Source organism: Myotis lucifugus, unplaced genomic scaffold, assembly GCF_000147115.1.
Source record: "Myotis lucifugus unplaced genomic scaffold, Myoluc2.0 scaffold_323, whole genome shotgun sequence".
NCBI classification, from domain to species: Eukaryota; Metazoa; Chordata; class Mammalia; order Chiroptera; family Vespertilionidae; genus Myotis; species Myotis lucifugus.
The window spans coordinates 447,382-460,872 of NW_005871371.1; the positions used below are offsets into that span (position 1 = coordinate 447,382).

Genomic DNA, 13,491 nt, shown 5'->3' on the forward strand with positions numbered 1-13,491 from the left:
TCACAAATGAAAGAAATGGAAACAAACTACTGAATACAGAGTTCAAACCATGGTTATATGGTTACTTAATGATCTTTATGAGAGCTTCACGGGATTTAGTGAGACTTTCAAGGATCTTAGTCAGAATATCAAAGATAGGAGAAAGGACCAGAAATAAGCATACACTAACTGAAATAAAGAATAATTTACAGGGATTCAACAATAGAGTAGAGGATTCTGAGAATCAAGTCAACAATTTGGAATATGAGGAAGCAAAAAACATCCAATCAGAAGAGCAGAAAGAAAAAACGAATAAAAAAATATGAAGATAGTATAAGGAGCCTCTGGGACAACTTCAAGTGTCCCAACATTCGCATTATGGGGGTGCCAGAAGGAGAAGAGAGAGAGAGCAAGACATTGAAAACCTATTTGAAGAAATAATGACAGAAAACTTCCCCTATCTGGTAAAAGAAATAGACTTACAAGTCCAGGAAGCACAGAGAGTTCCAAACAAGAGGAACCATAAAGGGCCTACACCATGACTGATCATAATTAAAATGCTAAAAGTTAAAGACAAAGAGAGAATCTTAAAAGCAGCAAGAAGAAAGCAGTTAGTTATCACAAGGGAGCTCCCATACTATCAGCTGATTTCTCAACAGAAACTTTGGATGAATAACAAGAACCTACAACCAAGATTACTCTACCCAACAAAGCTATCATTTAGAATTGAAGGTTAGTTAAAGAGCTTCATAGGAAAAAAAAAAAAGCTAAAGGAGTTCACCACCACCAAACCAGTATTACATGAAATGTTGAAGGGTATTCTTTAAGACGAGGAAGAAGGAAGAAGGAAGAAGGAAGAAGGAAGAAGGAAGAAGGAAGAAGGAAGAAGGAAGAAGAAAGAAGGAAGAAGGAAGAAGGAAGAAGGAAGAAGGAAGAAGGAAGAAGAAGAAGAAGGAGAAGAGGAAGAGGAAGAGGAAGAGGAAGAGGAGGAGGAGGAGGAGGAGGAGGAAATAAAAAAATATGAAAAAAAGAAAAAAATATGAACAATAAAATGGCAACAAAAACATATCTATCAACAATTGAATCTAAAAATCAAAATAAACAAACAAGAAATCTAATGAAGATAAACTAGTGAATACAATAGAATCAGAGGCATGTAAGCATGAAACAGACTAATGAATCTCAGAGGGGAAGGGGGAAGGAGGTTGGAAGAGATTAACTAAAGATTTTACCTGTGGACACAGACAGTAGGGTGGTGAAGGCCTGAGGCAGGGCAGGAACTGGGTGGAGGGGGACAATGGGAAGAAAAATGGAGATCTCTATAGTACTCTCAACAATAAAAACTAAAAAATAATAATGAGTAAATAAAATAGGTATTATCAAATCAAATCAATCCTATAAAAAGGAAGATGCTTGTTCACTGGGGAAAAGTATTGTGAGATACTGAGCTTACCTATCCTCTCAGATACAATCTGCTAACCCGATGAGAATAACAGAGCATCAGTGCATCAACATCAAACTTCAGAGCAATTTTTACCCATGGTTAGGACAAGGCTTTCAAAAGGCAAGAAATCTTTTGTCTTATATCATGGCAAATAGGGAATTATGGTTTTAACTTCCTTTATTTTAAGATACTAGAGGCCCGGTGCACGAAATTCATGCATGGGGGGGGGGTGCGGGGAGGGTATGTCCCTCAGCCCAGCCTGCACCCTCTCCAATCTGGGACATCCCTCTCACAACCCGAGACTGCTGGCTCCCAACTGCTCGCCTGCCTGCCAGCCTGATCACCCCCTAACCACTCCCCTGCCAGCCTGATTGATGCCTAACTGCTCCCCTGCCAGCCCAATTGCCCCCAACGGCCCTCCCCTGCCAGCCTGGTCGCCCCCAACTGCCCTCCCCTGCCGGCCCAGTCGCCCCAAACTGCCCTCCCCTGCTGGCCTGGTCCCCCCCAACTGCCCTCCCCTGCTGGCCTGGTCCCCCCCAACTGCCCTCCCCTGCTGGCCTGGTCCCCCCAACTGCCCTCCCCTGCTGGCCTGGTCCCCCCAACTGCCCTCCTCTGCTGGCCTGGTCCCCCCCAACTGCTCTCCCCTGCTGGCCTGGTCACCCCAACTGCCCTCCCCTGCTGGCCTGGTCTCCCCCAACAGCCATCCCCTGCTGGCCTGGTCCCCCTCAAGTGCCCTCGCCTTCTGGCTGGGTCCCCCCAACTGCCCTCCCCCTGCTGGCCTGGTTGCCCCCAAGTGCCCTCCCCTGTAGGCCTGATCTTCCCCAACTGCCCTCCCCTGCTGGCCATCTTGTGGTGGCCATCTTGTGTGTTGGAGTGATGGTCAATTTGCATATTACTCTTTTATTAGATAGGATGTTGAGATAATTCAGTGTAGAGAGAATAATTCAAGAGGGAAAGAATTAATGGTGCTGGAAATGGATGTTCACATGTAAAAGAGTGATATTGGAGCCCTATCTTAAACCATTCACAAAAATGAACTTGAAATGAATCAATGACCTAAATATAAGAGCTGAACCTAAAACCTCTTAGAAGAAAACATGGGCAAAAGTCTTCATGACCTCAAGTTAGGTAATGAATTGTTGGATATGTTAACAAAAGCATAAACAGCAAAGAAAAAAATAGACAAAATGAATTCATTAAAATGAAAAAACTATAGCCCTGGCCAGTGGGCTCAGTTGTTAGAGCATTGGCCTGGGCACTGAAGGATCTCGGGTTTGATTCCCAGTCAAGGACTAATAAAAGGGTGAATTTTATGGTATATGAATTATATCTCAAAAACAAAATCAAAATCACTAAGAAAAGCTAATAAAAGTTATTTCCTATCCCAAAGTCTAAATATCCCTGAATCATAATCAAGTCTTGATAAGGCAGCAAATTTATTAAAAAATGTAAAACCTAGAATAAAAATACCATGTATAGCTATTATTTATTGAGAAATTACTCTTAACCTGAGACTCTAGTTTTATATATATATTATCTCATTTAACTCCTCACAAAAACCCTGGATGATGGACTAAGGCGATACAGTTATTAATCAGCAGTTTTTAACCCAAGTCTGATTCTAAAGCCTATCAATTTAACCCCTAAGAAGTGCCAACTCTGAGCATTGTAAAATTCAGGTAATCAATAAAAATATATGTATATTATTGAGCAAGAAATTTACTTAAATGAGTAAAGTTTTTAGGTCTAATCCTTATCAGACTAATTAACTTCATAGAGTCATATACTAAACCAGTGATGGTGAACCTATGACACTTGTGTCAGAGGTGACATGCGAACTCATTTTTTTGGTTGATTTTTCTTTGTTAAATGGCATTTAAATATATAAAATAAATATCAAAAATAGAAGTCTTTGTTTTACTATGGTTGCAAATATCAAAAAATTTCTATATGTGACACGGCACCAGAGTTAAGTTAGGGTTTTTCAAAATGCTGACATGCCGAGCTCAAAAGGTTCGCCATCACTGTACTAAACCAATAAATGTTAAGCATCTTGTTCAACAAATCTCTATTTTTAAAGAACATATAATCTACTGGTAAAATGCAACTAAAACAGATAAAAATAGTCCTAAATATAAAAAACTCTAATTCCCAAATTCTATGGTATAGACTTTAAGTTCTAAAATAGGTAAGAGACAAAGGTAATCTATACTTTTTATTTATATCACAAACCTAAAACAAAGCCCACACTTTCTTACCTAACCATTTCAGTGCTATTTTATTAGAATTACTACATCAATTCTACTTTTAAATAAAACGTAACACATTTATTTAAATATTTTAAACTTTAGGTCATATTGCAAAAAGCGTCCTAATAAGGAACCATTTATCTTCCAAAAATACCAGGTTATAGACTTTAAGTTCTAAAATAGGTAAGAGACAAAGGTAATCTATACTTTTTATTTATATCACAAACCTAAAACAAAGCCCACACTTTCTTACCTAACCATTTCAGTGCTATTTTATTAGGATTAACACATCAATTCTACTTTTAAATAAAACATAACACATTTATTTAAATATTTTAAACTTAAGGTCATATTGCAAAAAGCGTCACAAGCCCAACTTTGAAGAAAGCCATACTGAAATAAATCTAAAAGAATGTTACCAATACTTATATCGAAACTACTTCTGTCTATACATCAGTTAACTTTTCAAATTATTACACACTTAAAAGTCTAAAAGAACAGAACACACAATTAAGATTTATATCTGTGCCTTGCCTTCAAAGAAAATAGTGAAAATAATTTTAGATGGAACCTCACAATGAATTAATGAAAGACACCAATTCAACAGGGAAGCTCCAATGTGAACATACTAATTAATCCATGTGCAAAAGAATACCCAATAATTTCTGGCTGAAAAGTTAATATATCTCTAGTCTCTTTTCACAGATAAGGAAACTAAAATTTCTAAAAGGTGAACTAATTTGCTAGTATTACAAAACCTAAGTTCACAGGGTGTGAAATCAAGCCATATACTTAAAACTCAATACAGATAGCTGAATAGGTCCTTAGGTAAAGAAATCACGTTTTGTTTTATAATGCTGCTAACAACCTACAAATAGTATAAAAAAAAAAAAGTCGAGTCTTAAATAATTTCTCAAAATACGGCAAAAGAAAATTAGTTCTAAAATGAGTTTAAAATACTAGGTCTAAATTTAAAATATAATGCAGAGAGAAACATTTTAGGATAAAATATCATTCCCAACAATATATTTCCTTACAAAATAATGCTACTACTACTTACTATGTTGCTTTAGCACTGCCTTGTACTGTTATAGTCAGAATAGGTATCCAAGTTCCTCTATATTCAAATGCTGGTAGTAAAGTAACACCTCCACCAATCCCCAACATTCCTGGGTTAGCTGGTGCTGAGACAGTGCCACCTGCATTATTGTTTCCTTTTGGATTAAGGGATAAAAACAAAGATACCATGTTACTACTTAATTACAAATCAATAATATTAGATACCTGATCAATTTTTTAAAATTATGTTATATAAATGGATATTATACAAATAAATGAAATTTATCAATCCTACTTTGGCTATTAGAGAGTATCCCTCTTTCATCAAAGCACCATTTCCTTTTTTCATATAAAAGGTACTAATAAGTAAAAATACAGAAAAACTTTATAATATACCTTTCATTAATCACTTTTTATCAGAGATGAGAATAAAAAATAAAAAGCCACTGATCAGACAGTAAAAGGTGGAAAAGAAGGGAAACAAGAAGACATTGATTGCCAAACTTAAATCAAGTTCACCTGTTTTGTTAAAAGAGAGATTAAAACATCTCCTAACATAATAACCAGACTCTTTAAAGAGAGACACCAAATGAGGTATCTTCTAAAATGAAGATTAGCATCTAAACTTTTGTTATGTGATTAAAGTAACTAAACATATATATCAGAAAACATATTCTGGAGAGAAATAAACACAGTTGCCTCTGTGAGCTCAAATTATTCTTTAAGTGTCTTTACACTCATATATAAAATATAAAATATTATAAATGAATATAACAAAATGTTATAAAATAGATATAATACATTTAAGTAATTAAATTTCTCTAGTCAAGGATATCTATAAAACATCTTCTCAGACTAGTGATTACTGTAAACTGTGACAGAACATAAAAATGAAAATATGAATGAGCCTTTACCAGCTTGGTTTGCGGTAGCAGGATTTCCAGTAGGAGGGACAAGAAACAATGATTGGATAAAGGAGCCCAGTGCATTCACAATATCACGAAAAACCTTGGTAGAATGTTGTTTCATATCATAGGACTGACAAAATGACCTGTAAAATAATTTTAAATGTTTCTGGAGAAAATGTTTGGACATATTAAAATATTTAGACTTTTTTTATACTAAGTAACATTGATAAATCAGTCTCAATACTATACTTAAAACTTCATATTTGAGTGTTTTTACGAACTTAGGATGATGGTTCAGATTGAGGTTAATGTTCTTAAAAAATTACCTTGGCCATGTTAACTCAGTAAATTTGGCTGGTGGCAATTACTAACACACTTCTTGCCACCTCCCAGTTATTTTCCACACCAACACCCCAACCCCTTCATATACACACAATCCACTTTTTGTTTAGAAATCACTAATATTTGGAAATAAATACTTAAACTCTTCCTACTGGCATAAAAACAAACCTACACATTTAACAAAATACTGCTGAGGTTTACCTTAATAGCTGAGGCTGCACACAGAGTCTGTGTATTGATTCTACTGCAACAGCTCGTAGCCACTGTGGTTTATCTGCATCCAGAAATTTCACCAGAAGTGACAGAAATATCTCACAAAGTGTAAGATTTTTAAATAATATTTCTTTAAACCTAAGAATTATAAATTGCATTCCTGTTCTTATCTTATTCCTATGGACAAACCAATAAAATCTTTTAATTTTAAATAAATTAAAACTCTTAATCGGGAGTGGAGAAAAGTAGTTATATAAGGAAAAGCTAACAGGAAAAAAATCAGTGTCTAAGTACATCCCTGAAAACTCACAAGAGTGATCTGCTAACGTGGTTAATCGTTTATCCTTATTTTTTAGAAAGTACTATGTAGGTATCAAGATTAGTATCTATGGCTTAAGTCCAATTGTTGCGCGAAGATACTTCATTAATTCCATTATACTAGCATGAAGGGTGATGAATGTTTCTGAATTCCTATAGTCCTTTCCTAAGGATAACAGTCAAGAAATAAGTGATACTTAAGATGAAAGCATCCTGGTAGAAATACTAATACATGGATTAGAATATTTAAATGCAAGCATGGGATTATTAGTGATAAGATCCTCTGTTAGAGAAATGTATGTGAAGTAGAAAATTAGGTTAAACAAGCCAATTTATCCCCATTCATTACTTTTTAAAAGCAGAAAGTCAAAGGCAGGAGAGAGAATTAGCCATTTGTAATTAAGTTTCATAAATTCCTTAAAGTTATCTTCCTTAAAAATATATCTGAGCATGGAGCATAAGTGATTCAAAGGGCAGAGAGGCACCTAGCTCAGATGTTAGAAAGTGGAAAAAATATAGTATACTTGACATGTTGTATCTGTCCCAACACGACTGAGGCATTCTAATTTCCTCTAGTCAGTACAGATACATTAACAGAACCAGCCTTTGAAGATCAGTTACCTTCACCCCTACTTTTCAGAACAAGATACGCTGGTGAATTTAGGGGAAGAACACTGAGTCTCTAGTGTAGTGGTTCCCAAACTGTGGTCCCTGGGACTATTTCAGGGGCTCTGCGAGGTGATATTTATTTTCCTAACAATACTAAGGTATTACTTGCCATTTTCAATGTGCTGACATTTGTACTGATGACACAAAATAATGGTGGGTAAAAAATCAAAATAACAAAAGTAAAATATAAATTATCATTTTATTCAGTCTGACCCATAAGTGTATGTCTTTTTAATTTTCTATGTGGCAAAATGGGAAATACCTATGAAGCACTTTTGCTGTATATCAAAGCACAATGGCTGTCTGGAGGAAAGAACTGTGCCTAGTCACTTTTTTTCCTTATGCAACCCCATTTTAACCGAAAGAGCAATGGCAAACTATAACTATTCAGACTTGTGGGTATTAAGACATTATTTCAAAAATTAACAAAGTAAGCCTATCACTTTTAGGGGAAACAGCTGACAGTATTTATTGCCAATAATAAAATTCAAGCTTTCAAATAAAAAGTAGAATTTGGAGAAACTTGTATCTGCCACAAAATCTTGATATTTTCCTAATCTGATAAATGATTGGTGATATTAACATGTAATTCTGGTACCATATAAAGTGCTAAAATATTTACACAACTAAAATAAGTAATATTCTAAAATTATGCATGGTAAAAGATATAACTGAAGCACAAGATGAATCAATGAATTTTAATGTAACAGAGTATGAAAATGTCATTAATATGATTTCAGACTTTACACTTCAAGAAAGTGTCACTGGTCTGGCTTAGTGTGGTATCAAAGAAAAATATCCACCATTATCTGAAAGGCCATTAAAATAATTCTGCCTTTTCCAACTATACATCTTGGTGAAGTTCGATTTTCTTCATATGCTTTGACCCAAACAAAAGAATGAAAATAGAAGATATGAAAATCCAGCTATCTTTATGAAGCCAGACATTAAAGAGAAATGAAAAAAATAAAACTGCATTTATTTCTTTGGAAAATATAGGTATTTTTCATAAAAGTAAAATTCAAAAAAGTAACATGTAGTATGGGCTTTAGTATCATCTTAGATAGTTTTTAATACAATAATGACAGAAATAATCCACATAAGCAAAAGCTCCTCAATATTTGTTATGAATATAAAGGAGTCCTACAACTAAAAAGTATAAGAATTACTACTCTAGTATGTCCTCTAAAAGATGTATCTTTAAACCAGATAATGAAAACAGAAAAATAAGAGGGTAGCATTCCACATCAATCACATACCTCACCCCACAACAACCATACCTCTAACTTTTGCCCTTGGAGAAACTAGAATGTCTGAATTTTCCCATATGTTAAGTCTAATGTAAAAAATTTTAACACCAAGGAAATAATATTTTATATACTTCTGTAGATTCATCTTTGCAAACACAGTCCTAGAGCTGTCTTATTGTTGTGAAAGGAAGTTTTACCAGTTGGTTATCACCCCCAATTGATGAAGAAAGTACAGAAATAGGCCTTTCTCTTCCTTGAGGCAGTAACATTCAATCTTTCCTGTAGCTGGCTGTACTGTTATTTCCCCATTCTTTTAGCGCCCCCCCCCCCAACCCCAAATCATGGAGACCAAAGTCAAAATATGAAGAATATAGGAGCAGAACAAGAAACTTGCACTGGCAGACTTGGAGAGGGGAAATAATGAGAACTAAGAAACAGTGTAGTAATAAAATGCAGTGGGGTTAAGAGCATGGGTTTGGCGGCTTAAAAGAATTGCTTAACATCCCAGCACTGCAGCTTATAAATGATATAATCTCTGCCCCTAGTTCCTGACACAATTTCCTAAAATCCTTGTATATAGGAGTGCTAGGAGCATCTTTTGTTCTAAAATCTGGGCTTTGCCCACCCCACCTCAACCCCCAGTTCCTGATACAGATCTCCTAAAACCCTTATGATGTCCTAAGTGATAGGAACATCTGACAGAGCTCCTAAATCCATTGGAATTTTCTGGGTGATAGTAGCATCTTTTGCTCTAATGAGGAAACTTTTAGTGGATGCCAGAAAGGAGATGGTTGCCAGAAAGACCAAACCATAATTAGAAGTGTGGTACTTTCAGACCTACCCCCAATTATCTGGAGAGCGGTGGAAAGTGATTTAATAATCGATGCCTCCATGATAAAACCTGCATAAAAATCCTAAAAGCATGAAGTTGAGGAGTTTCCAGGTTGGCGAACACATCTACATGCCAGGAGGGTGGCACACCCCAACGTCACGGGGACAGAAGCTCCTGCTCTCAGGACCCTTCCAGATTACACCCTATGTATCTCTTCATCTGCCTGGTCATCAGTCTCCTTTAAAATATCCTTTGTAATACATCAGGAATACAGGTTTTCCCTACTATCCCAAGTAGAGTTCCTATGAAATCTTTTGTAAGGCTTAAAACAAAGGGTACCCCCACTTATCAACAGTTCACATTATGCCACTTTGCTTTTACAAAAGACCAACATTAGTACAGTACTGACGGTTTTTGTAAAAGGAAAAATCCTTTACAAATGTCTTTTAGTTAATGGAAACAGGTACTAATGTAAGTGAAGAAAAGTGAAGTGGCCTAATGCAAACTTTTAGAAAGCAGGGGATACCTCTAGTAAGTAAAATGTTTTCCTGGGTTTTGTGAGCCACTCTAGCAAATAATTTTTACTAAATAGGGTATTTTTACTTCATGAGAACCTCCAACTTATAGCTATGTATGATAGAAGTTGTGGGTTACCTGGTGACCCACTACTTATGGATGAAATGTAAGACTACTGGCTGTCAGACAATTGGTCAGTGTGGGGGGAAAAGTCCCCACTTGTGGTGTCAGAGGTATTTTGAGTATGAGGTAAAACACAGTTCTTCATTCCTAGACGTCTGTACATTGGTCAGTTTGACAGTGTCCCATAAGTCCCTTAGGGTCTCTTAATTCTTTTTTCTTTTGTTCCTCTGACTTGACAATTTCAAATAGCTTGTCTTTAAGTCTGCCAGTTCTTTCTTCTGCTTGATCCAGCCTGCTGTTGATCCTTTCTAGTGAATTTTTCACGACCATTATTATATTCTTCAGCTTCTGAATTTCTGTTTGGTTCCTTTATAGTTTCTTTGACTTTGTTCATACACTATTTTCCTGATTTCATTTAATTGTCTGTGCTCTCTTTTAGCTCACTGAGCATCTATAGGATCGTTATTTTAAATTCTTTGACAAATAACTAATCGATCTCCCTTTCTTTAGGGTCAGTTTCTGGAGATTTATTTTGTTCCTTTGATCAGGCCAATGTCTTCCCATTTATTTGTATGCCTTATTATTTTCTGTTTAAATTTGGGCATTTGAAAATATAGCTAACACTGTTACTCTTTATAAATTAGTTTTGTAGAGAAAAGATCTTCAGCCCTAACCAGTTTGGCTCAGTGGACAGAGCGTCGGCCTGCGGACTGAAAGGTCCCAGGTTCGATTCTGGTCAAGGGCATGTACCTTGGTTGCGGGCACATCCCCAGTAGGGGGTGTGCAGGAGGCAGCTGATCGATGTTTCTCTCTCATCGATGTTTCTAGCTCTCTATCCCTCTCCCTTCCTCTCTGTAAAAAGTCAATAAAATATATTAAAAAAAGAAAAGATATTCACCAATCAATCTAGCTAGAAATTTTGGGGTCCCCCAAACCTTTTTTGTTGATGTGTCTCCTCTGGGTTTGTATGTGTAAACAATAATTTCAGAGCTGAAGAGGTTTGCCTGTTTCGATTCAGGAGCTCCCCCTGGTGTATGCCTGGAGTACTGCAGTCTCTGGTGCTGCAGCAAGCCATAGCCCTTGCCTTTGTTTTCAGCAGGGCCACAGGCATCCATGGGTGCTGTCAGTGCTTCAAGAATTAGGTGAGACAAAAAACAGTCCCTTGGGCAGAATGCTGGTTAGACATTTTATCCTTCTTTCCCACCTGAAGGAGAAGCCATAAGTTGGAAATTTTCTCTTGATCAGGCCTTTGCTGTGCTGTGTCAGGAATGGGATGAGGTATAGCAGGTAAGTCAATGAGCTTTCCTACCCACTATAATGAAACTCTTCTTGGCCTTGCACTTGCCTGGAGTACTGTAATCTCTCAAATGGTTTCTGAAGTTCTCAGAAATGCAATCCGGTCTATATATTGTTGTTTAGTCAGTGTTCTCCAGGGGGATGTCATTCTGGCTTACATTTTTTCAAAGTTCCTTTGTGGATTGAAATAGACTATAAATATTAATACAGAAAATATAATAGCTGACATGTAAAAACTTTCCATCTTTGGACAAACTAAGCTACATTTCACTTCTTTTCAGCAAATTCCAATTGAACTTACAAAATTTCTGAATTAATGTAAAGCCTCACAGAATTTCCCCTCAATTAAATTTTTACTTTTCAATTAGAGTTTATATTCAATATTATTTTATATTAGTTTCAGGTATATAGCATAGTGGTTAGATAATCATATACTTTATAAAGCGGTCCCCTGACATTTTAAGTACCCACTTGTCACTGTACAGCAGCGGTTCTCAACCTGTGGGTCGCGACCCCTTTGGGGGTCGAACGACCCTTTCACAGGGGTCGCCTAAATACATCCTGCATATCAGATATTTACATTACGATTCATAACAGTAACAAAATTACAGTTATGAAGTAGCAACGAAAATAATTTTATGGTTGGGGGTCACCACAACATGAGGAACTATATTAAAGGATAGCGGCATTAGGAAGGTTGAGAACCACTGCGTACAGTTATTACAATGTTACTGACTATACTCCCTATGCTGTACTTTTACATCCCTGTCACTATTTCGTGACTACCAATTTGTAGTTGTTTTTTTAATTTTAAAAAAGTTATTGATTTTAGAGAGAAAGAGAAATGGAAAAAGAAAGAGAGAAGGAGAAACATCAATTTGTTGTTCCACTTATATGTGCATTCATTGGTTAATTCTTGCATGTGCCCTGACTGGGAATCAAACCCGTAATACTGCTGTATTGTGACAACAGTCTAACCAACTGAGCTACCTGGCTAGGGCCAATCTGTAGTTCTTAGTCTCTTCACCTTTTTCATCCAGCCCCTCCAATACCTCCTTCCCTCTGGCAACCATCAGTCTGTTCCCTGTATCTATGAGTCTGTTTCTATTTTGTTTGTTCATTTATTTTACTCTCTTTAGATTGCATGTATAAGTAAAATCATATGTCTTATTCACTTAGGTCCACCCATGCTGTCACAAATGGTAAGCTTTGATTCTTTTTTATGGCCGAGTAATATTCCATTGTATACATGTACCACCGCTTTTTTATCCACTTGTCTATTCATGGGCATTTGGGTTGCTTCCATATTTTAGCTAGTGTAAATAACACTGCAATGAACAATGTGCATATATTCTTTCTAATTAGTGTTTTGGGTTTCTTGTCCCCCTCCATTTTAATTGTATATAATTAGACAACAAAGTTTTGGCTTTACAATTTAATATTATTATAGGAGATTACATCAAATACCTTACATGCTGCAGGAAATACTGACTGTAATTTTTAAAAAGTTAATACTTACAGAGAAAAAGGGACTATGGAATAATTAAGTTCATAAACTTAGGTACCCAAAGTTCATTTATATATTATTAGTTTTGGTAGAACAAAAAGTGACCAACCCAACAATTATGAATATACCAAAAGACTCTTAAACTCTTGGACTCAAACTCTGATAAATTATAGCATCCCTAAATAGCAACACATTCTTAAATGATTTGATTTTCAATAGATACTTCTAAACAATGCATTACATATATCAGTGTGCATTACAGATGTATCCTCTGTGGCCAGAAATATTAAATAACTACAAATGCTTATAAAGATTATTTCTGAATTCATTTTGCAAAAATGGATTTGGAATATGAAAAGAAAACCTATAATGAGTATATCATAAATACAGAAAAAAACTTTATTTAAAAAGCTCTCCTTAGAATTTAATATAAAAACTATCTATACTATCCATTAGCTTGTAATGTGATTGCTAACATTTGGTACATTGACTGCTCACTGTAAGTGATAAACCAATCATTTTTGTTAATTAAGACTAAGATTATAAATGCTAAAAAATTATACAATGCTGAATTTGACTTAACCTAAAATTTACAAGAAATACACCATTTTCTCTGACAAATATTTGAATGTTTAAGAGTAAGCCACCACATTGATAAAATTATGATCAGAACTATCACCCATAAATTTATGCAAAATAGATACAATATTGAACTGGAAGTTGAAATTCATTTCTAATCATAAGAGTTCACCAAATTTTTAACTTCTTAATTTGTGTGTGTATGTA

At 35.6% G+C, this 13,491-nt stretch overlaps 1 protein-coding gene across 1 annotated transcript in view; it reads right to left on the bottom strand.

Moving 5' to 3' along the window:
* The window catches only part of MON2 (MON2 homolog, regulator of endosome-to-Golgi trafficking), a 110,866-nt gene that overhangs the window by 58,809 nt on the left and 38,566 nt on the right, over positions 1 to 13,491 (bottom strand). The window contains 3 exon segments of the mRNA XM_006100679.3: positions 4,733 to 4,886; positions 5,646 to 5,782; positions 6,183 to 6,354. Of these exon segments, the coding sequence (XP_006100741.1) occupies positions 4,733 to 4,886; positions 5,646 to 5,782; positions 6,183 to 6,354 (463 nt within the window).